The sequence below is a fragment of the Monomorium pharaonis genome, chromosome 10 (genome assembly GCF_013373865.1).
Source record: "Monomorium pharaonis isolate MP-MQ-018 chromosome 10, ASM1337386v2, whole genome shotgun sequence".
Lineage (NCBI taxonomy): Eukaryota > Metazoa > Arthropoda > Insecta > Hymenoptera > Formicidae > Monomorium > Monomorium pharaonis.
The window spans coordinates 13,850,231-13,875,864 of record NC_050476.1 but is presented as its reverse complement, the minus strand read 5'-3'; the positions used below and the strand labels follow the sequence as shown (position 1 = coordinate 13,875,864).

Here is a 25,634-nt window from a genome sequence, read left to right as displayed (position 1 = left end):
ATCTTCAGTATTCTCCATAACAGTTGAAGAGACTTCCGCGATCCTTTCCTGCATCATGGGCAGGAATATTTTGCGCAATATTTCAGCAACACGTGGTCTCTTCTTGAGCAATCCACAACGTGAAGCACTCGTAAAATCTTACTCGTGTGCGAATCCAGATTCCGGATCTGAATTCCACTTCTGAGATTAAACTGTGAGAGGATGGCCGAATCCGGACTCACAATTATACGTGTCTCAATTTAAGTAATGTTAATGTCAGGAACACACGCGCGGCTCGTAGACACAAAGGATGATTCCAGAACGTAATTGAATCGATAACAAATATATTTTACCGACCATGTGTACATAGAGAAACTTAGATAACTAAAAAAATAAGGAGCGTAAGGACACGCTGCCGCTTCGCAACGCGATCAGATTCTGACTGACTGACTCGTCTTGCTTGCCGAAAAACAAAAAAAACATTTCCGAATTGAGACGGCCGCTCGCAGGGCGCGCTACCTTGCGACACACCCGCGCTTCTATCGTCACGCCTCTTACAATACAATATGGTACGTTTTATTCCTCTGTAGCTTTTGATATTGTCCCTATCTCCCTTTTTTGGCGCTATCACTCTTTCTTTCCATCGCTCTGGTAGTCTGTCTCCACGTCATATTTTGTTAATTATTTCTGCTAATCTTTTGATGAACTTTGGATTTCCGTATATCTCGAGCTTTATTTTTAATTTTATCTTCTCTTGCTGCTTTACTTTTCTTTAACCCGTCGATTTGCTTCTTTATTTCGGCTTTGTTTATTTGGTTATCTTCCGGTTCCACTTCTTGCTCTTCCTTTCGCTTTACACGTGTCTCCTCCATTCAATAGATCCTTAAAATATTTTTTCCATTCTTCTATATTTTTTTCTGTTGTAATTTCTATTTTCTTCTTTCTTTCTTTATTAATATAAGCTCATGCTTGACTTTTCTCTTCTATTCATATAATCTTTTTTTCTATTTTTCCTTGTAGTATTATTTTCTTCTTTTCACAGACATTTTTATATTCCTCTTTCTTTATAAATATTTTTTTTATTTTCTAGTTTTTTTTTATCTTTTTGACGTTTTTCTTGCTTCTACTTTTTTATTTATACAATATCTTTGTCCCATCATCTACTGTATCCTATTTTGCACTTTTTAATTAAAATTTTCATTTTTGTGATTGCGCTGTTTATTTTTTTGTAATCCCTTCTCCATTATATCATTAACTTCTTCTTTGTCAAAATTTATTTTTTCAATTTTCATACATTGGGTCTTTCTATCTTCTGTCCACATTCTTCTCTCCCTCCATCTATTAAATCCAACGATTAGATGTTTTATATTAAATTAAGCAAGAAATATATAATGTTCTTAATAACATTAATGTGATATCTGTAAATAAAAAATTTAATTGTCAAAATAAAGAACAAAATAAAGATATTCAGATAGAAGAAAAAGGAAATACTTCTTCAAATATACCTTCAATCTCAGAAAATTTAAATATAGGAACTAACGTAGAATTAAAAATACATAACTTTTAATTTGGTTATAATGATTTTTCTGCAAGTACGCACGCACGCACGCACACTTACACGCGCACACACACACGCACGCACGCACGCACGCACGCACGCACGCATACACAATGCGTAAAGTCTGACCAGCAACCTTTTTGTGGTGTGCATCGGGTAATGCTAATGCTGGCGGTAGCAGACATAAACAGACAAAAAATGCACAGGTAATTTTGATACGTCATAACCCCGCCAAAAAAAAAATCGTACAGGCTTCAATTTTTTTTCAATTTGTAGAAAAAAGTTAATAATTTACGATAATTCTTATAAAGTTTACGAGAAAAATTCATTGCACCCCGTGTAGCGCATCAAATTGTGCAAAATTTTTAAAACCATGTTCTTACTTTTGAAGAGATGCGGATAAGGGAAAAGAAGAGGATTCAAATTTGACAAATGCTTTTTAAAGTAGAGATTTCAAATTTAGCTCAGAGAAATCAAATTAAGCTTTAAAATAAAAAAATGATTCCAATATTATAAGTTTTCACGACATTCCGATTATTTGAAATTGAGTGAAATTTTGGTATAAATTTTTGTTGCGTTAATTTTGTTGCTTAGCATATTATATATTTTGTATATTATTTTAAATTAATCTTTATGAAAAAATACTATGTGTATATATATATATGTATATACATGTACACATACATAAAAATTACCCAATGTTATTTCCTTTTCTCTCTCTCTCTCTCTCTCTTTCTCTTTCTCTCTCTCTTTTTCTTTCTCATTGTTATTTATTCTTTGTTACCTTTAAAAGAATTTTGTTTTTCTCTTTTATATTTTATTTTATTTTACTCTTTGTCGTAGTTTCTCTTAAAATATTTCTAATTTTTCCTCTCTTTCGTCTTCTATTTCTGCTCCTTTCTCTATCTCTCTTCTCCCTGTTTAGGATCATGTACGTATATATAACATACTTGCATACTTACCCGATAGAAAATTTTTTATGTAAAAGTATATAAAAAAATCTATAGAATTTTTCAAAAATGTCCATGCAAAATTTTATATTGTATATTTTTATGTAATTTTAAATACTTTTATATAATTTTATATAATTTTAGTATAATTCTATAGATTTATACGTGGTTTAATATGAAAAATTTTTTATCGGGAAAAAATTGCACGTATATAATCATATATATGTAATTAAATATAATTATATATAATTATATATAATTGTAAATAAATAATTTTTTCCCTGTAAACAATTTTTCATATGCGAGCATGTATAAAGTTATAGAACTATATCTAAATATATAAAATTATATGAAATTATGTAAAATTATATAAAAATATACAATATAAAATTTTGTATGAACATTTTTGATACATAAGTTTATAGATTTTTATATACTTTTACATGAAAAATTTTTTATCGGCTACATACGCAATAAAAAAATTTGTGTTAAATTTAACAGATATCGCATGTCCAAAACGGTCCACAGAAATTTCTCTGTTAATTTAACATATTAAGCATATGTTAAATAGCAACATAAATATTATGTTATATTTTAACATAAAAATAAATGTAAATTTCATAATTTTTATGTAACAAGGGCATAGCGGAATAAGCAGGTGAAATCTGCCCCCGCACTAATCGAGCTCAAATTGATACCATTAGTTGGCACTCTTGAGATGTAAAACTTCCCCCAAAATTAGCTACAAAATTGCATTTTTGGGGGAATTATAGAGGGGGAAAGAAAAATAAAGAAAGTGGTTTTTTTCGAAAATAGTTGGACCGATTTTAATAAAAAAAAATATATGTTGTAAACATCTTTTAGACAAGTTTAAGAAAATTTTAAGTAATTTTTGTAATAAAAAAACCTGATAAAAAAATTTTTGAATTTTTTATAAATTTTTTTGGGGTGATAGTTCTGAGATACCACTTTTATATTTTCACAAAAACATCTCTAGATTTTCTTCTTTAACACGTATTTTTTTCAAATCAATCGGAGTGGTGAAACATGGTTAAAAATAATAATTCACACCGCGCCGTTGTGCCGCGCCGCGGCGCATGGCGATTGTTGTCATGTTGAACTTACATACTAGTTGCAGTGTTGCAATGTTTAGTTGCCAAGAAAAATTACGATATAATAATATAAAATATAATAACACATAATATTTCCAGGACGTCTGTAGTTAGCCTATAAAACTTATTGTTTCGGCAGTTTATCACGAGAAGGTTGCAGTACGTTTTTAAATGTCATATGTTCAGGGTGCTTTTTTAATGTGATTCCCTTCGCTTCTCACATTTTTTTAGCGAGTGGACTCACATTAAAAAAGCACCCTGATGATACATAATGTGAGAGGCGAGGGGACTCACTTTAAAGAAGCACCCCGAACATATAGAATTTAAAAACGTACTGCAATCTTCTCGTGATAAACTGCCAAAACGATAAGTTTTATGGGCTAACTGCAGACGTCCTGGAAATATTATATGTGTTATTATATGTTACGTCCAGCCTTGTGGGATTTAACTCTTTTATTCAGAGGGAAGGATATTCCAGGAAAAATGGGTAAGGGAGGGAAGGACGTAACGACACTTACCATTCCCGAAGGCACGCAAGAGAGGTAGGGTAGGTGCCTCGGGTCGAACGCACTGTTTGTGACTTGAAAATGTAGGTCAACGTGTCGATAGGGCCCGCTATAACCCGTTTTAAGTCGTACGTCCGTCGGTCCAAGTTTCGAGTCAACGAATTGAATCGCTTTAACTCGGGATCGGACCTGGTGCTATTCTTGTTCGAAATGAGGGGAGGTCGTTGAAATTAAATGCACAAATGAATTACTTAAATCTAACAAACATTTATTCTAACATTATATTTACAAAGCTGAAGTCGTTATAATTTTAAAAAACAATTTTTATGTATCTTTGACATGGGTTTGGTTTGAATAACAATGGGCTTTTAAAAATAAGTGTATACATGTATGTATATATACAGGGTGTTCCAGATTAACCGGAGGAGCCGGCATGTACGTATTCCTCATGAAAAACTGAGTCGAAAATGTCAGTAGCAAAATCTTGAGGGATCATTAGTTTTCAAATGGTAAGCCTTTGAAACCTTCCAACCACAGGCCGTGAAGCTCGCGCTGTCAGGCGCGGCGCAACTAAGCGGCCGGCTAGTCGCTTTGACGAGTATCGCTAAACGGTACCGAACGAGTATAAATCTGTGAAATCTCTATTAATATTTGTTGCTATATTCTTAAATCGAGTCCAATTTAATTGACAAAAAGTAATATCAATTGTAAATTCGATAAAACGCTATTTATATCAATAAAAATTATGTGTTTCTGAAATACGTTTTATGTATAAATAAATTAATAAATAAAATCAATATTAATTAAATTATTTAATCAAATAATATTAAAAACATCAGTCGACAACATTTCCAAAACTTTTTTTTCAAAAAGTTCTGTCACAAACAGTATTAAAAAACATTTACATTTGAAATTCGCATTTGATGTAAATAAATATTTCATATTTAGGAAATGAAATGAACGAAATTCCGAATTATGATATAAGAGGAAAAGGAAGTAATACTGTGAAGGCATCGACGTAAGTAAATAATAAGTATTATTATTACAAATTACATTTTGAATAATATTTTAGAAACTTTTAGAGTAGGTGTTCGAAATGGCCACCATCCATTTCAATACAAAGCTGAGCACGTCTAATCAAATTTTCTCTCGATCGTTGTATCATTTCAGGCGTAATGGTTGCAAGCGCCTCATCAATTAAAAGTTTAAAAAGTTTAAAAGTTTAATATTTTTCTAAAATATTATTCAAAATGTAATTTGTAATAATAATACTTATTATTTACTTACGTCGATGCCTTCACAGTATTACTTCCTTTTCCTCTTATATCATAATTCGGAATTTCGTTCATTTCATTTCCTAAATATGAAATATTTATTTACATCAAATGCGAATTTCAAATGTAAATGTTTTTTAATACTGTTTGTGACAGAACTTTTTGAAAAAAAGTTTTGGAAATGTTGTCGACTGATGTTTTTAATATTATTTAATTAAATAATTTAATTAATATTGATTTTATTTATTAATTTATTTATACATAAAACGTATTTCAGAAACACATAATTTTTATTGATATAAATGGCGTTTTATCGAATTTACAATTGATATTATTTTTTGTCAATTAAATTGGACTCGATTTAAGAATACAGCAACAAATATTAATAGAGATTTCACAGATTTATATTCGTTCGGTACCGTTTAGCGATACTCGTCAAAGCGACTAGCCGGCCGCTTAGTTGCGTCGCGCCTGACAGCGCGAGCTTCACGGCCTGTGGTTGGAAGGTTTCAAAGGCTTACCATTTGAAAACTAATGATCCCTCAAGATTTTGCTACTGACATTTTTGACTCAGTTTTTCATGAGGAATACGTACATGCCGGCTCTTCCGGTTAATCTGGAACACCCTGTATATATATATATTTTTTTTTTTATAATAAAGTTACGGTTTGATTAATTAAAAATTATTCCAAAAGTGATTCGAAGAGAAAGGGAAAAGATGATTATTTTTGTCATGTTTTTAAAATAATCTATTATGGTTCGTTATACAAGCTCTTCTATAATAACGGTGGATGAAGGAAAGAAGTTATAAAAAAAATCTGTGGGAACGGTAAAAGGATCATAGTAATGAGGGGTGAAAACAAGGATTGGATCTGAGGGAGCGAGTGCGGGAAGGATATCTAGTAGAATTTCTGAATCTATTGCATCCGGGTTAATTGCAAAATCGCGGTAATGTTGCAGTGAGGGGCCTTTTTAATGGAAATTGCTCTAAAAGTTCTATCAATGAACTCTGAGTACGGTCATAGTGATAATAACGCGACCGGGGTGAAACTCGATCTAATTCGTCTATTATTTCTATTGATGGTACAGGAGAAGGTGGAGATGAAATATTTTCGGGTTCTGGGGAACTAATTGGAGAGTATGATGGAAAAGGATGAGGGGAGAGAGAGCGAGCTTGAGATACACATACTGGTTTGTGTTGGTATACGTGTGTCTGAGATTCGCACACGGGAGCCTCAGATTTGCGTAAGTGTGCGTGTGGCTGAGATTTGCACACGGGAGCCTCAGATGTGTGTAGGTGTGCGTGTGTCTGAGATTCGCACACGGGAGCCTCAGATGTGTGTAGATGTGCGTGTGTCTGAGATTCGCACACGGAAGCCTCAGATGTGTGTAGGTGTGCGTGTGTCTGAGATTCGCACACGGAAGTCTCAGATGTGTGTAAGTGTGCGTGTGTCTGAGATTCGCACACGGGAGCCTCAGCTTTGTGTAGATGTGCGTGTGTCTGAGATTCGCTCACGGGAGCCTCAGATTTGTGTAGGTGTGCGTTAAGTCGCGGTGAGTCTAAAAGAAGTTGTGCCCGCCTGGTTCTTTTCCGACGATTCCGTCTTTTGTTTGATCGATTGATTTTGTAGGTGGATTGATTAACCACTACAATTTAAATTAGAGTTTAAACAATGGGAATTTAGAGGTAGAAGGTTAACTTATTCAGACTTACTACTTGTTGAGACGGTTTTACTGGCTGCGGGTGATCTGAATTCTTGGCCTCAGGATTAGCGGACGGTTCTCTGCTGGCCGCAACAAGTCAGGCTCAAGGCTGGTGGGACCGGAGAGTGATAAGCCACGGGAGGTACCCAGGTGCACTTTCTTCACTGAATGTTCAGCATAAAAATCTTCGGCACTGGATCTTTAATATGTAAGATCGTAATGTTCGGCATTGACTTTAATACGCAAGATCGTAACTTGATCGGAAATGTAGCGGACACTGGTTCTAGGATCTCGAGAGCACGTAGAACTTCGTGAATCTGGTGGTCGCGATCCCTTGGATCGCGGTTTTATAGAAGATTTTTCGAAGGGAAGGATTGGGGTGTAGGCGGTCTCGTTTTTGGATTGATAGGCCCTTCCAAACCCACCAAATTTGGAGCTTGTCTATTGGAAAATTTATTTGGGTTACTCATTGTTTATATGACCAATCGTTGGCTCATCTTTCCTGGTCTCCGCCCGAATTACTTTTGAGTATAGAGGTGGGAGGTTTACAATTTTCATTTTCTTATCTAAGGGACAGGCGACAGAAAAAAAAGGAATTTATATTTGTCTGTAAATTATTTGTAGAGAGTTGCGCCTTTGGTTGTTATTTCAACCCAAACCGCGTTTTTGCTTGAGTAATAAATTTTATAGTTCCGAAAATCCTTTGTCTGATATATTTCAAATATTTTCCTTTTCAAGTTTCGATATTTCCCCTTTTTTTCTGTCTTTACTTAGGTACCGATCTAAGGCATTGTTGAGCACGGTCCGGTAATAAAGATAACTGTTACGATATTTTTTATTCTAAATTCAACATTCCTTTATACTTTAGAAAGAATTGAATCATATCTGACGGTTGTTTTTAGAAATTATTTATGGATGGAAACTAAAGTCCTCGTTTGATGGCTGTACTTTTGATTTATGTATTTGTTGTTCTTTAAAAATAAAATTTTTAATTATCGCTATATCTTACAAACTTGTGACAATAGAGCGATCCTATGCAAACATTCTTACTATTATCAACCGTTAGAATATAATTTCTCTTATTTAGCTATTTTTTTCTTAGAAGGGCCAGCGATAGGGAAAAACGTTAAGTCCGCTGGACGTAACATATATTTTATATTATTATATCATAATTTTTCTTTGCAACTAAACATTGCAACACTGCAACTAGTATGTAAGTTCAACATGACAACAATCGCCGTGCGCCGCGGCGCGGTCGCCCAGCCGGCGCGGCGCGGCACAACGGCGCGGTGTGAATTATTATTTTTAACCATGCTCCACCACTCCGATTGATTTGAAAAAAAAAAACGTGTTAAAGAAAAAAATCTACAGATGTTTTTGTAAAAATATAAATGGTATCTCAGAACTATCACTCTCCAAAAAATTCATAAAAAATTCAAAAATTTTTTTATTGGGGTTTTTTTTATCACAAAAATTACTTAAAATTTTCTTAAACTTGTCTAAACGATGTTTACAACATATATTTTTTTAATTAAAATTGGTCTAACCATTTTCGAAAGAAACCACTTTCTTTATTTTTTTTTCCCCCTCCATAACTCCCCCAAAAATGCAATTTTGTAGCTAATTTTTGGGGAAGTTTTACATCTTAAGGGTGCCAACTAATGATATCAATTTGAGCTCGATTAGGAGGCAGATTTCACCTGCTTATTCCGCTATACCCTTTAATGAGAAAATTATGTCAAAGTAACATATGTAACATGTTATCTTAACATATATATTTATAATAATACATATTTACTTATAATAATGTTAATGTAACATATATAACGTGTAACAATAACATATTATATATGTTATTTTAACATGATTATAATATTTTAACACGTTATATGTATATTAATTTAACATATTATATATGTTAAATAATAATTATTCTAGAAATGCTAAAAAAATTTTTTACAATTGCACATATAGATTGTTCCATGATCATCGATAAAAATTTGTGTGTATATTATAATATTGGAATCAGTCCAATATTATAATATGTGAATGCAATCGTACTTGGTTTTCTGTTCTTGGCGAGCCCCTTTTATTTACCTAGTAGGTGAATCTTTTTCATGAGAAATGCGCCATCTCGGAGTAAATAGTAAAGTCCTCAAAAATGAAATGGTTCTTGTTAAAACTCAATTATAGAGTAAATTTAACATTTTTTCTGTCAATTTTAACAGATAAATCCTATCACTAATAATAAAAAACATATTTATTGTGTGAAATTAAAAGTACGTGCACATTGTGTTACTTTTATACATTTTTCAGTTATTCTAGTAATTTAACACTTTACTTGAATTAACATAATAGCAATATGTAAAGTAACAACCCAGGTAGCAAGGTGACGTCTAATTGACGGCATTTTTTGGTCATTTTATGACGAACCAGACGTCATAATGTCGAGATAAAATGACGTCTAAATGTCGTAAAACTGACGTACATTTGTCTCATCTTAACAACGTCATATATTGACGTCAAAAATACGTCATTATTTTCATATTATTGACGTCATTTTCAAGAAGCTAGTATCGTACATTTGACGGTATTTTATTGTTATTTTTATGAAAAAACATAGGTTTTTAGGTTACATTTAATAAAGACGACATTTTAACGTCATTTTTATGACTATCCCAGGTAGTAAAAGCCGTTATTTTGACGTTTTAGAAAATATTTCGGGTACATGTCCTATATATGCAGTACTTGCATTATGAAAATATTGAAATAACATAATTATAATGTAAAAAAAAATCTACGTTGTTTCTCAACAAGCATCACGACCCACCACACCATAGTCACGTTTGGAATTGCCTAACTTCCGCGGTCACCCATCCAACTCTGAACCGCCGTCGACGTTGCTTGACTTCGAAGATCGTACGCTACTTAGCCCTTTGTGATGATCCATGAACACTTGATGATCATGAATACATATTTGTTATAGATCAGTTCAATAGATGCGAAAAACATGAAACTTGTAGTTGTTAACTAATATTTTTATAAATAAATATAAATTTACAGTTTTTTTCCTGATTTTTACATATGCAAAATAACATGTGGAATAACTTATAGAAATATGTTTTTGCTCTGTTCTTTTGATAAAGCTAAATTATACCTCAGACAAAACGCAATATTTATAAAATATTTATAAAATATTTATAATATTTATTTAAATATTTTATAAATATTTATCTAAATATTTTATAAATATTTATCTAAATATTTTATAAATATTTTTGTGGTCTTAGATTTGACAAATCATAAAGATTTATCATAAATATTATAAAAATATTTATGAAATATTTATAAATATTTACAAAATATTACTTATACAAATCTTTATCTTTTATTTATCATAAATATTATATAAAATATTTAATTTATATTTTAATATGTTGAATAACGATTTTGTTTTTCGTATATATAAAATATGTGTAAAATATTTATATAATATTTTGAAAAAATAAATATTAATAAATATTAATAAATATTTATCATAAATATTATGTGCTGCCTGGGATGATTCTAAAATATTGATAGTATTAATTATATAAAATATTATATTAATTTTAATAATGTTGTTTATTAACCAATCTTTAAATAATGATAGTTATAGGTAGCAAGGTGTCGTCCACTAGACCTCAATAATTTGTCATTTGAGGTCAAATCGTCAATTATTACAAAGAATTATAGTTAACGTCAGTAATTAGTCACTAATAAAATCTTATTAATACGTCGTAAAATGATCAATTAACTGACGTTATTAATTAGTCAAGAATATGACGTTGGAAATACGTTGTAGGATGGATAAATGACTGACGTAATTAATAGGTCAAAAAATGACGTTACTATTACGTCTTAATTTGGTAACATGACGTCTGCGACCTTGACGTCGTATTAACGTCACCTTGCTACCTGGGAAGCAAATATGTTACATTTTGAGATAAAACTTTTAATCAGGATATTTTTTAACAAGAAAACACAAAATTTTTTACTGTGTACTATTGCATCATTACACAATGTTAATACTTAGTTTTCTTGCGTCTTTTTTCTTCCTTTCTCTTTTTGTCTGTCTTTCCGTCTCTCGGTCTCTACCGTCTCGAACTGTCAAAACTGTCAAACTGTCAACTAAACTGTCAAACCACAACTCTTACACACGAAGCGAGTCAAGCGAGACAGCCAATCATGATCGGAATAAAGCGGCAACAATACAATCGCGATTAGCAGCCAACTTTAGGGTTACATGGCTATTTTAAAAGAGGATGGCTATTTTAAAAGAGGATATAAAATTTATTAAACACCTAAGAATCTAACCTAATCGAACTTTTACATATAGTCGCGTTATATGTCTGTTGCATCTTCCCTGAAAAACTATAAACAATTTATTTATTGCTAAAAATAATACTTTAATCAAGATTCAAACTTGTCTCAATAATGATCTCTCATTATTCTCTGCGGGCATCTTCCTAATTCAACTATTGAGGCATACTTATAAATAACATTATTGTTTGTATTTTCTGTCTTTTCAGGAAGAGGAGATTTCATATAATAGATGCTTCTGAGCATCAATACTATTAAATTGGTTGTCAATTTAATTTGTAAAATTATCCATTCTGACTTCAGGGACTGGCTGTAGGGACTGTGTTTTAAGACAAAAATTGCAGTTTATATAAGTTAGAGATAACAAAAATCACACAAAAATTATTCGGCATCAAGATTTGCTATAGGTGATATAGACGATCTCATTTTTATATTTGACATTTTTATCGGTCATATTTTAATTATTATTGTTTTTATTTTTATCTTTTATTTAAAAAGCTATCCAAAGACAAAGTGGGATGCCAGTATTTTGATAATCATCCTCCATAATATTGATAGATATTAAGGACGCTGGAGTGCCGGTTAAACTTGATCGGAATCAATAATGTAGAATTATTTATGCACATTATTAACAAGATTTTATATGTATTTTCTTAATAGATTTGAAAATCTTCCAGAATTAAAGTACGTATTAATGACCAGTTTGTGAAATGGGGTTTATACTGAGAACGAAAAAAAATTTTTTCATGCTGCTATACTTATCGACTTTACATGCGTATGTAATCTAAATTTTCGTAGAACAATTTCGTTTCATGCCAAATAGGCATCAAAGTCTAACTTAAAAATTTCCATATTGTTCGTTCCTGTCATCTACTAGTCTAGCAATCCGAATTTTGTGAGTATAAAGATCTTTTATATCAAGTAAATATTGTTACGACGTGACAGCTCCAGACACTACACTCAATTAAAAATGCCGCGAATTAACAATATTTTTTTAACAATGTTTTCAGTAAACTTCATAATCTAGTAGTAATGCGGATGTTTAATTCTAAGGAAGGATTTTCAAATCTGTAAAAGAAGTAAAAAGATTTTGCGATACAAAAATTGTCTTTTTGTCGATAAAACAGATATCTGTACAATACTGATTTAAATATGGGCTGCGTTCCGTTTCACGCATGATGCGCATAATACATCGCTCATCTTTGTATAACGTCAGACGAACAACAAAGATGAATGATGCATTATGCGCATCATGCGTAAAACAGAACGCAGCCATAGTAACGTGCGACGCGTAGTCACTTTTTTATATAATTCATAAACATTTTGTATTCGCAGATAAAAATGATATGATAAAACTATATTTAAAAAAAATTTTTTTTTCTTTTTAATTTTCTAAAATATTTTTCAAATTTATTTTCACGTTTTGTTATGATTAAATTATTTTTCTTGTTATAAAGCTTAATGCTAATCTAGAAAGTTATATTTTAAGTAAAAAAAAGTTAAAAACTTTAAGAAAAAATTCAGGGATAACCGTAAATTAATTATAAATTACTAAAATTTGATAAAGTTCTTATGTCTTATGTTAAACAATTAAAGAACCTTGTTAAGAACATTTTAGTTAGATATACTTTAACAATGATTTTGAAAATATAATAAAATAAAAAAATAGTTTGCTTGATTTACGCGTGCATTCAAGCTAAAAAGGAGTGTAAATTACGTAATTTACACTCGTATGGATTTTCTCTGCTGCGCCAACGTTATTCATTGAAAAGACGAAGTGAAACGAGATTTACGGAATGGAGCAGTCTAGGGAGATATGCCGAGTTTACTATAATTTGCGAAACTCTGTAAAGGGACGGAATTAATGATAAATGCTTCTCCCCAGTTACTCTCTAGTTCATAATTATGCTTACATTAGTATTTCTGGAATTTCCACGCGAATGCATAATAAATTATCGTCACACGGGCACATAACTGGCATACAAATATAAATGTATAATATTTATCGAAATAAGCATGTGCTTACGAAACTTACCAGAAGAATCTTCAAGATCAAACATGAAGTTCATGTACGTTTGTTGCCACTCGAGGGCGTGTGTTGGATCTTTGGCATATTCCTCCCACATCGAATACCATTCATCTCGACTGATCTAAAAAATACGTGATTTTTTAACTTCTGATTAGCAAGTTGCACAAAAAATATTTTGTGTTCATATTAAAATTAGTATTTGTTAAAATGTTTTAATGAGTTAAATTTTTAACATTCCCAAATTATTAATTTAACTTAATGTGATTGTGTCATCTGAATATTTTGTATCAAATTTTAACATTGTGTGCTAAAATTATGTCATTTATGAATAAATGAAAAAATAATTAGTTTAAAAACACAATTTATGAGAAAAATGAATGAAATATACTCACAACATATAAATATTTTTGTTTACCCTTACTGCACACACTTCTGAATAATTGAATACTGTACACAAGGGGTTTCTTGGACCCCAACAATTAAAACAGCTGGCACGCACTTTATATTGAAAATTTCGGTTCGAAAAAATTTGAGGATATTCTTGAAATTTTAGAAAATAAGGTTTAATAATTTTTTAAAAGATTTTTTAAATATTTATATAATAAAAAAAATTCTTAAGAAAAACGCAAAAATGCCTTTTTTTATTTAAAAAAATCATATCTCATGTAATATTTGTGATATAAAAAAAATTCCACCGGAGTCATATTCTTAAAATACTACATTTTGAAAAAAAAAATTAGACCAGCTCGCGCTAAAAAAAAGATATTTATTTTGACAATTAAAGAACAAAATTTTCGGAAAAAATTTAATATTTAAGAATTATACATATACGTGATTATTATTGCCATAAACAATTTTTTTATGTTTAATATAATAGTAATACAGTAAAACAAAATACATCTTAAAGTAGAAATAAAATACAATTATAAAAAAATTTAATTTATTCCGATACAGTCAAGGCATACCTACGGTGTTGATAGTATATGTATCGTTCACTTAAAGTACATAAATATTTTGTTTTTCTGTCCAAAAAAAGGGGAGCTTAGAAAAGCCGCGTTTGTGTAAAAGTACATGTGAAAGGAGCGGCAACTTATCGAGAATCTACTGCACTGTACAAACAAAAAATTCTAGCACAATTTTTTTCAATACTTACGATTTTTGATAAGAATCACTAAAAAAAAATTTTTTTTAATTTGAAAATCTATTCGGAAATATTCGTTAAATACACATGGGGTCCACCCCACACTCCAATATCATGCTTTTTCAAACCCTGTACAGAGCAAACCAACACCGAATGATCAACGCCAATAAGTCGAGCTATATATGGTACCTTAAGTAAAAGATAGATGGTGCCATAAATTCAAGGTTTTGAATACCTTAGCGAAAATTTGGACTTGAATTTTATTGGGGCCCACTAGACCCCGTGTATACAGTAAGGGTTAAATATGTTTCTATAATTTCTTTCCTAATTGCATAAAAGATGTAAAAGTTTTTTATGTTAATTTTTGTACATATTTTTGTACGCATTTTTTTCATAAATTATTTATATGTGTTATTAGGTATACAACTTTGCTTCTGCCGTTTTCGAATAAATAGTTGTAGCGGTAAGTGGTAGTCGAAATAAATAGGTCGTAGACATTATACAATTACAATAAACTTAGACATTTGTAAGCATAACGCCATCGAAATATTAGTCGATTTGTGTCTGCATCATAAAGTTATTTTCGATTGAAAATGTCAGTTTATGAGCCAAATTCTCGTCATTTGCGTTTTAATTTTTTGCTTCAATATGAAGAAATCTGCGGTTGAGGCTCATCGAATGCTTTCAAATACGTATGGTGAGGCCGTTATTAATGAAAGAACGTGCCGAGAGTGGTTTCAACGCTTCAAGAACGGTGAGTTTGACGTGGAAGTCCGGCACAGTGGTGGAAGAGAGAAGGTTTTCGAAGATGCAGAATTGGAGGCATTACTTGATCAAGACTCGTGTCAAACGCAAGAAGAATTGGCAGGATCATTGGGAGTGACTCAACAAGCCATTTCAAAACGCCTGAAAGGTCATAGGAATGATTTAGAAGCAAGGAAATTGGGTGCCGTACGAGTTGAAGCCGAAAGATGTTGAACGGTGTTTGTTTGTTGTGAACAGCTGCTTGCAAGGCAAAGACGGAAGGGATTTCTGCACCGTATTGTGACTGGGGACGAAAAATGGGTTCATTACAATAACTTCAAGCGCAGAAAATTATAAGGACTTCCTGGCCATGCTTCCACGTTGACGGCTAAACCGAATATTCACGGCACAAAGGTCACGCTCTGTATTTGGTGGGACCAGCTTGGCGTAGTGTATTATGAGCTACTAAAACCGATTGAAACAATCACAGGCGATCGAAAGCAATTGATGCGTTTGAGCCGAGCACTGAAAGATAAACGGCCGCAATACAACGATAGACACGATAAAATGATTTTGCAACATGACAATGCTCGATCCCATGTCGCAAAGCCCGTTAAAACATACTTGAAAATGTTAAAATGGGAAGTCCTACCTTACCCGTCATATTCTCCGGACATTGCATCCTCTGACTATCACTTGTTTCGATCAATGGCTGACCAGCACTTCCGTTCTTATGAAGAAGTGAAAAATTGCATCAATTCGTAGATCGTCTCAAAAGATAACCAGTTTTTTCGACGCGAGATTCGTATGCTCCCAGAAAGATGGGAAAAAGTAGTGGCCAGCGGTGGACAATACTTTGAATCGTAAATGTATAACCAGTTTTTCACAATAAAACCTCAAATTAAAAAAAAACGGCGGAAGCAAAGTTGTACACCTAATACTTTCTGATATTTATCTCATGTTAAAATAACACAAAAATTTGAATGGATTGTTTGAAACATGCGATTTTTAATATAAATTTTCCAACTCCTTGCGTATCAGTATATATTTATTATACTTCCGACATTTTTAAATTTTAACCATAAATTGCGGAATACATCGCAAAACATTCTTTCAGCTTGTGGAGTAAAATACAAATATATTGTTACGAGCGTCGCCCGGTATACTCCGCGACTGCGACTCAGCTGTTCCGAAGCCGATCGATATATTGATTTTACCAAGAGCGTTGTCAATTGTCATGCTCTTGGTAACGTTTGTCAACAACGAATCTTATTTCGGTCTCGAGCCTTGTCGGACGCACTAATAAAAGCTGCTTGTTTTTTTTGAGTTTAAAAGTGTCTTTCATTTCCGCGGCGCGCTCGTTACATTTTTGGGGGCTCGTCCGGGATCCGTTTGTCGGATCCTGTGAAGCGCGCGCGAGTTTAAGAGACAGAAAGTGCGCGGAGTGAAAGAACGAGAGAACAAGAAATTCGAAGATGTCCATCCATCGTTCCCCTGTGGTGACCCGATCCCACGCTTCTGCCGCTGCGGAGGGAGACAGAGCGGACGCACGAGATTTGGAGCGAGAGACGGGAGAGAGGCGCGTCGTGACTCCCAGGCCTCCTTCAGGAGCAGCGGCGCCGGAATTCCTGCTTCTTTTAGAGGAACTCCGGGGGATGCGAGAGGAGCAGGCGCAGCAGCAGCGGGAGTTCGTGGAGGCACTTCGACGGCTGCAATTTTCCCGAGCGACGGAGAACCAGCTAAGTCTCTCTGATAATATTCGTTCGGCCGGGAACGTGGGGGACGCGTTGCGTGAGAGCGGTGCGAGCATGGAGGCGTGGGGGGACATGCGGGCGCCTGTCGGCATAAAATTAAAACCGGACACTTTCGATGGAACGTCCCCATTACGCGAATTTTTGACACAATTTTCGCTCATCGCGAACGCGAATCGTTGGAGTGAGTCGGAGAAGGCGGTGGTTTTAGCTTCCTGCTTACGGGGGAAAGCGCGTTCGTTGCTGGACTCCTGTTCCGCGAGTGAGGGCTCTCTTTCTTTCATTGAGCTTAAATCGCAATTGGAGCTCCGTTTTGGGGAGGGCGAGCTTGCGCAAAATTTTTATACTCAATTCACGAATCGGAAGCAGAGTCCGGGTGAGGATTACGCGACATTGGGGGCGGATTTAGAGCGTCTTTCCCGGAAAGCGTATTCTGAATGTACACATGAAGTGCGCGACAAAATTGCTTGCTCGCAGTTTATCGCCGCGTTGTCAGACGGATTCGTAAAACGTACCCTTCAGGTGGAGGGGATAACATCTTTGAGAGTCGCGATTGAACGGGCGAAAACGCTTAAATTTATCAATCAAAGTTGTTTTCCGGAAAAATTTAACGGAAATTTCCGCGCGGAACGGAAGAAAGTTTCTGGATTTAAGGAAAAAGAAAAGAAAAATTTTAAGGGATCGTTTAAGGAAGGAGAACGTAAAAATAAAGAGTGTTGGCAGTGCGGGGCGACCGGGCATTTTCGCGCAGAATGTCCTGCGGCGGGGAAGTCGGGAAACTAAATTCTGTCGGGTTGACTGGGGCCAGCTCGACAGGCGGAGCTCGGGCCCCTGTTTTTGCGCGCGACGAAACTGTTTTTGTCCGAAAGCTCGGCGGCGTGAGCGCGGTTGCGCGTGATTGTTGTTGCGTCAGCGGGTATTTTAATGGAAAGTTGTGTGTTTTTAGAATTGACACGGGCTCGGATGTGTCGGTCGTGAGCGCTAAGATAGCTGCTTCTTTCGATCAGGAGCGTATTATTTCGTGTAATTTGAAATATCCTACGGGAGAAAAAGTTCCGATAATTTCTCGTGTTTCTGCAACGATTTCTTTAGGTGAATTTTGTATTAATTTGCCATGTTTTGTCGCGGAAATTTGTGACGAGTGTATACTCGGTCTGGATTTTCTTTCCCAGACGGGAATTTTAAATGGATTGTTTGAGAGCGCCCTTGGTTTGACGGGCAGCAGGGTGGAGAAGCGCGGGCAAATTTGTTCTCGAATTGAGGACTGCCCTGCTCGGCTCTCCGAACCCCTTCGACGAATTTTCGAAGAAAGTTCTCGTGGACTTGAATTTTCGCAAAAGCAAATGTTTTTAAACTTTTTAAATGAATATTCTCATGTATTTTCTGAAAAGGTTGTTGCTGGAAATTGCAATATTTTGTCTCATTGTATAAAATTGTGTGATTCTCGTCCTATAAAACAGGTACCTCGTCGAATTCCCCTTCATTTACAGGAAGAAGTGAATAAAATTTTAGAGGATATGAAAGTCCAAAAAGTGATTGAGGAGTCAAACAGTCCTTGGATCTCTCCAGCGGTTATGGTGAAAAAAAAGGATGGAACTATAAGGTTTTGTGTTGACTTCCGAAAATTAAATGCAGTGACTATTAAAGATTCTTTTCCACTGCCAAGGATCGACAATATTTTGGACTGTTTAAAGGGGAATTCATGGTTCTGTACTATTGACTTAAAAAGTGGATATTGGCAGGTAAGCCTAGATCCTAAAGATCGTGAAAAAACTGCGTTTTCGGTTGGAAACGGTTTGTGGCAGTTCACAGTAATGCCTTTCGGTCTTTGCAACGCCCCTGCTACATTCGAACGATTAATGGAAAAAGTATTAAAAGGTTTAATCTCAAAGGTTTGCTTTGTTTATTTAGACGATGTAATTGTTTTCGGGAAAAATTTTGAAGAAATGTTATGCAATTTGAAAGAAGTTTTTTGTCGCTTAAAGAATGCTAATTTGAAAGTAAATCCAAGTAAATGTAATTTTCTTAAGAAAGAAGTTAAATATCTTGGTCATGTTATTTCTGCTGAGGGGGTTGCAACTGACCCTGAGAAAATTTCTTCTGTGAGAGATTGGCCACTTCCCAAAAATCGAAAGCAGGTTAGAAGCTTTCTTGGTTTTTGTTCTTATTATAGGAAATTTGTTAAAGGTTTTGCTATTGTGGCAAAGCCTTTGTATAATTTGACGGAAGAAAATCGTAAATTTCTTTGGTCTTCTGAATGTCAAGTAGCTTTTGAGAATTTGAAACGAGTTTTAACATGTCCTCCGATTTTATCTTTTCCTTCGGGAGAAGGACAATTTATTTTGGACACTGATGCCTCAAATCATGGCATTGGGGCGATACTTTCTCAATTTCAGGAAGGAGAAGAAAAAGTCATTGCTTATTTCAGCCGAATTTTTAATAAAGCAGAGCGGAATTATTGTATAACTCGGCGGGAGCTTCTCGCTGTTGTGGATTCAGTGAAGTTTTTCCATCATTATCTCTACGGACGGAAGTTTTTGGTAAGGACAGATCATGTTTCTCTTCGCTGGTTGATGTCTTTCCGGAATTTGGAAGGACAACTGGCAAGATGGATGGAACGTCTACAACAATATGACTTTGATGTCCTTTATCGTAGAGGAAAGATTCACAATAATGCCGACGGACTTTCTAGACGTCCATGTCTGGAGACTTTATGCCGGTATTGCATAAAAGTAGAATCTAATGAAGAATCTTCAAAGGAAGAAATTTTTGGACGTTTGGTCTTTTCTAGTGAGAATTTTCAAGAGTGGCGTGCAGCTCAACTCCAAAATGCAGTTGTTTCTAAAATTATTCATTTCAAGGAGGCCGGAACTCGTCCAGATTGGCAGGAGATTGCTTCTGGTGATCCTTCTTTGAAAATCTATTGGTCTTATTGGGATACTCTATTGCTGATCGATGGAGTTCTTCATAAGAAGTAGATTTCCCCGAATTTGCAAAGGAATATCTTTCAAATTGTGGTTCCTTGTCAAAGAATACATGAAATCTTAAAAGAAGCTCATGATTCTCCCTCAGGGGGACATTTTGGTGTGAATAAGACACTACAGAAAGTTCGAAAACGTTTTTATTGGGTCTCAAGCAAGAGAGATGTAGAGAATTGGTGTGCTTCTTGTAAAGAATGTGTTGCTAAAAAAGGACCTCTAGGAAAAGGAAAATCTCCTATGGAAATCTATAATGTGGGAGCTCCTTTTGAAAGGATACAAGTGGATATTCTTGGTCCTTTACCAACTTCTTCTTCTGGGAATAAATACCTTTTGGTGGTAGTGGATTGTTTCTCCAAATGGCCAGAGGCTGTCCCTTTAAAGAATAAAAGGGCCAGCATTGTCGCGAGATCGCTTGTGGATCAGGTGTTTTCACGTCATGGAATTCCCTTGGAATTACATACAGACCAAGGAAGAAATTTTGAATGTCATCTTTTTAAGGAGATGACTTTACTTCTCGGAATAAGGAAGTCACGAACAACTCCTCTTCATCCTCAATCGGACGGACAAGTCGAGCGTCAACATCGCTCGAATTATTTGGCAAAGTTTATTTCGGAAAATCAAAAGGATTGGGATCGTTGGATTTCATTATATCTTTTAGCTTATCGTTCTTCGAAACAAGAAGCTATTGGAATGTCTCCTGCTGAAATGTATTTGGGACAAGATCTTCGTTTACCTCTGGATCTGCTTAGAGGAGTTTCCCCTTCTACGAAGGAGGAGAAGGATAGTGCGGATTTTGTTTCCAAGTTAAGACAGAGATTAGATTCCATTCATCATTTCGCTCGACAACGTCTTTCGATTAGTTCAAAGAATGCCAAATTTTGGTATGATCAACGAGCAAGGCGAAAAAACTTTGAGCCTGGACAGCAAGTTTGGTTTTATAATCTTCGGCGGATTCCAGGAAGAGCACTCAAGTTGCAGAGTCCTTGGGAAGGACCATGGAAAGTTATTAGGAAAATAAGTGAGGTTTTATATTGTATACAAAAATGTCCTCGTTCAAAAAATAAAATCGTGCATGCTAATCGTTTAGCTCCTTACGTAGAAAGAAGGGGGGAGACGACATAAATCCGAGCCCGAATGTCAAGGGATTGTTTTCTTTTGATTGAGTACGTTGGGACGCAACTATCGTTTTTGCTTAAAGAAAAAAAATTCTTTCCGTTTTTTTTGTGTGTGTGTTCTTGTTCTGCTTGTTTTGTTTTATTTTCAGTAATTTTGCTGAGAGGTGCGGACGCATGAGGGCAGCTTCTCGAGGTGAGGAGGAAAGTTTTTTTAAGAAGACTGCCTCGCCCACGGTTTTTTGACCACGGTTTTTTCGTGGGACATTGGGCAAATGCCGAGGCAGGGGGCAGGGAGCTCTTAGAGCGTTGGGTCCGTGGAAGTAAATTCCCCCCCTGATCCCGAAAAAAGAAACGAGAAGCGCACAAGATCGGGCGAAGAGGAAGCTTCACGGCAGGAGAGGAGCACGGGGACGGAAAAGGGAGCCGGCGCAGAAAGATTCCGCGTGGGAGTCTGGCTAACTCTGCGAGGAAGAGTGCCCGGAGAAGCCCTTACTGGGAGGGTCGTCTCGGTTGGACGTGGTCCGATTAAGGACAAGGAAATCGTCCTGGAAGCCGATGGGGCCTTCTTGAAGTAACAGGAAAACTGCTCCCCGGATTGTCGGGACGACAATCTTGAAGAGGAGGAGCAGTGTTACGAGCGTCGCCCGGTATACTCCGCGACTGCGACTCAGCTGTTCCGAAGCCGATCGATATATTGATTTTACCAAGAGCGTTGTCAATTGTCATGCTCTTGGTAACGTTTGTCAACAACGAGTCTTATCTCGGTCTCGAGCCTTGTCGGACGCACTAATAAAAGCTGCTTGTTTTTTTTTGAGTTTAAAAGTGTCTTTCATTTCCGCGGCGCGCTCGTTACAATATGTATAAGCCAATAGCCAGGAAATTAAAACTAAACAGAAAACGTTTTAAAAATCGTAAATAAAAGTAGAAAGCGGAACAGAGACATACATATAAAAATTCAGAACGTTATTTCTGGATGTAGTATAAAATATGAGAAATATTTTAAAACCTGATAAATTGTAATTTAATATTGTCATTAAAATAACTAAGAATAATTTGAATATTATAACCTGTCCATCTTGATCGGCATCGGCTCGTTGTTTTAATCCTTCCCAAACTTTTGTTAAAGTGTCTTTAATGTGTTGCGACGTGGCATCGTCTGGTTTCCAATGCCTGGAGTTGCAGATTCGCTGTAATAAGAGCGAGAAATAACCGTGAGTTAACTAATTCTTGAATATCCATGGTTGATGAGTGCGAACGACGTGAAAAATAAGATGACCATATGTTTACATCTATCGGATTTATAGCTCGAGAGATAACGACATTAAAAAAAAATGATTTGCTTAGTTTTGGAATAAAGTATTTTTTCTTATTTTAGTGGAACTGTTGACGAATTGCAAAGCGGTGTCTGGCTGCGGCGTCTCGCTGGAATGGGCGTCGCGACGCCTTTGATTTTGTCATAAAAACACTTATGTTGGAATAATTTGCTTGGTATGTAATTGGCACTGAAAAATGAGTCTGGCAACCTACCAAAGTTGTTGTAAAAAATTGATCTGTAGAATTATTTGCTTAGAGCTGTAACTTATCAAGATGATAGTTGAAATATGTTAAATTATAAAAAAATAAGTCTGGCTATCAATAGTGGCTGAGAAATTGGTCTGGCAGTCTTTTTAATGTCGTCAGAATGCGCCTGAAGCCCGTTGTTTATCGTTTTTTTTAAATATTGTCTGACACTTTACATATTAAAATAATTTTATTACAAGTGAAATATATTAAAGTAGCAGTTTTAATATATAAAATAGTAAAAAAAATAGTATAGCTGCTGATAATGATCGAAAAATCTAACTGGTAATTTCTCTAATATCGACCAGTATGTCGTCATTCTGTATATTCTGTTTCACCTATATAGAGAGGGTCCTTCCAACACAATGTTTTATTCCCACCTATACATTTGTATAGGATTTTCAGCTATATCTAATTATAACAAAAAGTTTGTATCGAAGATGATACATATTCAAGAACAAAATTATGGAATCAATTCTTAGGATCACCGAGTTCCTTGATGACTTTCATTTTTGCTTGCTTCACAGTATTTCTAATAATAATATAACAAACATTTTATAACGTTCTTAACTGTCAATTGGTACACGTCTCTCCCACCCATCAAAACGTAATTTTAGTATCACGATAATTAAAGAACTACTTATGGACAAACACAAGTAAGAAACTAAACGAAACCTTTTTGTATATTTTGTATTTTTGTATGTGTGGATTATTTAACTTTAATGTCGAAATTTATTTAATAATTTTAATGGTTATTTTTTCTGTACCACAAATAACTGGTCTTGAGAATGATGACTTAAACGGACTTCAATCTTGGACATCTACATTTTTCGCTTTTGAACAAAAGAATTAACTGTCTAACTGTTTTATCGCATTGATTTATTGTATGCAGACTTCAATTATATTGACTTTTTGTATCTAAAAATTCTGCGTTCCGATTGTCTACTTTTGTATATCTTAATTTTTACTTATTTTCCAACGTTTTAGTAATTATTGTTTTAATTTATATCATTATTTTAATTTCATATTCTTTTTTAGTGTTCTTAATTTTATTGATAATTATAATTTTTATCATTTTATTTATAATTTTTGTCTTTCTGTAATTAAAAGTGACTAACAAAGGAAATTAGATAACCCAAAAATTCAAAAAATTCTAAAAAATTGTATGCAGGTAGAGTAGTTCTTTCCTAACACAAAACTATCATTTATTTTTATAAAGTTACACTTCCTTACTGAAAAAGTAAAACATCTTTTAAAAAAATTGGTTCTTTCCTCTTCAGGTAAATATCTTTGATTATAATAGATAGAAAAAATTTTTTTAACAAAAGTTGAACAATTTTAAGAGTACTTTAAAGAATAAATCTTAACAAAAGGGAATCCATCTTCAATGACCTTGACATATGTTGTCAAGGTCACCCTCCTTGAAGTTCAAGAGATTTTAGCCGGCGCTCGTAATTCGTTAAAAAGTTATTAACAAAAAAAGTTTTATAATTTGCTGTAATTTTCTGATACCATGTACAAGTAAAAAGAAATATGGATGAATCTTAACAAAAAGGTACCCAGCCCCAATGAATAATAAAGAGCGACCACAAAAATAGGCCTAAAATCTCCCGTTTCGTGGACATCGAAATTTGAGTCGATTTTGGTGATAAATAATTGTACATACATCATGGAACATCAATCCTCTGAAAATTTGAGCATATCTTTTATTACTGAGATATGAGGGGTTAAATTGGTCACTATACACTGCGCAATGAAGGGTATGCCATTTTATCCGTTCAACACAAAAAACCTTGAGATTATTTCTCATATAAAAAAATGTTTCAGATAAAATTTGTTTATCTATTAGAAGACTAATTTATCGTAACCTCAAATCGACGTTTAAGCCAGAATTGTGAATGTCATTTAGAGGTCAAATTGCGATTTTCAAGAAAATGTTTTTTAACTGATGTCGGCTATCTATCTCTGCGGTCTCTAAACGAGTACATGTACATATGGAAACGAGTACATGTATATACATGTATATACGGTAGTATTTTATTAATGTTATCTTATGTCAACACGGTTTTATCTTGCCTTATATTTTATAAATCCGATAACCTTATAACAATATTTCAAATATAGGTACCATTAATTTCTGAAATGCTGCGGTATTTACTATGATTTTTCTAATAGTTTTAGTAGTAGTAGCTTTTTCACCGAGATATTTTATAGATTACATGATTGTTATTGAGCAACAAAAAATTGTTAACAAAAGTAATATTCTGTGATTTTTTTATTAAACTTAAAGTATCTTATGTTGAACGTGTAAAATGGCGTAACCTTTATTCGTAAATAATATCAACTTTAACTCTTCATATCTCAACAATAAAAGGTATGCTCAATTCAAAACTTTTATGGGATGAATGTTTAATGATATACAATCATTTACCACCAAAATCGTATCAAAACTCGATGTCCACGAAACGGGCGATTTTTGCGGTCGCTCTTTATTATTAAAATAAAGCATGCATTTTTGCGTGCTTTAAAATAAGATAATTTATTAATTTATTATTATTGTAATCTTTTATGCAAAGTCGCAAATCCGTGTGGCAAAGCCCTCAATACGTGCATTAATTTTTATAAATTAAAATATTCATTTTATGTTATTGACTTTTTGTACTTATTTATTCTTTTATTTATTTTTTAATTAATTAGACATCCTTTTATTGTTGGTATATCACTGTGAGGTCTTATGGTATGTCAATCATTGGTTTTAACTTACATTTGAATTATTTAAGAGTTATCTACCTAAGTTCTATTTAAATTGAGCATTTTGATTAATTTTTTTAATTTAAGCAAAGTTAAGTTCCAATTAAAGATACACAT

The 25,634-nt window shown here is 34.0% G+C and overlaps 1 protein-coding gene across 4 annotated transcripts in view; it reads right to left on the bottom strand.

Annotated features, from left to right (window-relative positions):
• The window catches only part of LOC105831737 (calexcitin-2), a 150,640-nt gene that overhangs the window by 30,473 nt on the left and 94,533 nt on the right, over positions 1-25,634 (bottom strand). For all 4 annotated transcript variants that reach the window (XM_036293347.1, XM_036293349.1, XM_036293348.1 and 1 more), the window contains 2 exons: positions 22,274-22,393; positions 13,481-13,595 (listed from right to left, as the gene is read on the bottom strand). In XM_036293347.1, the coding sequence (XP_036149240.1) occupies positions 13,481-13,595; positions 22,274-22,393 (235 nt within the window). The remainder of the gene's footprint in view (positions 1-13,480; positions 13,596-22,273; positions 22,394-25,634) is intronic.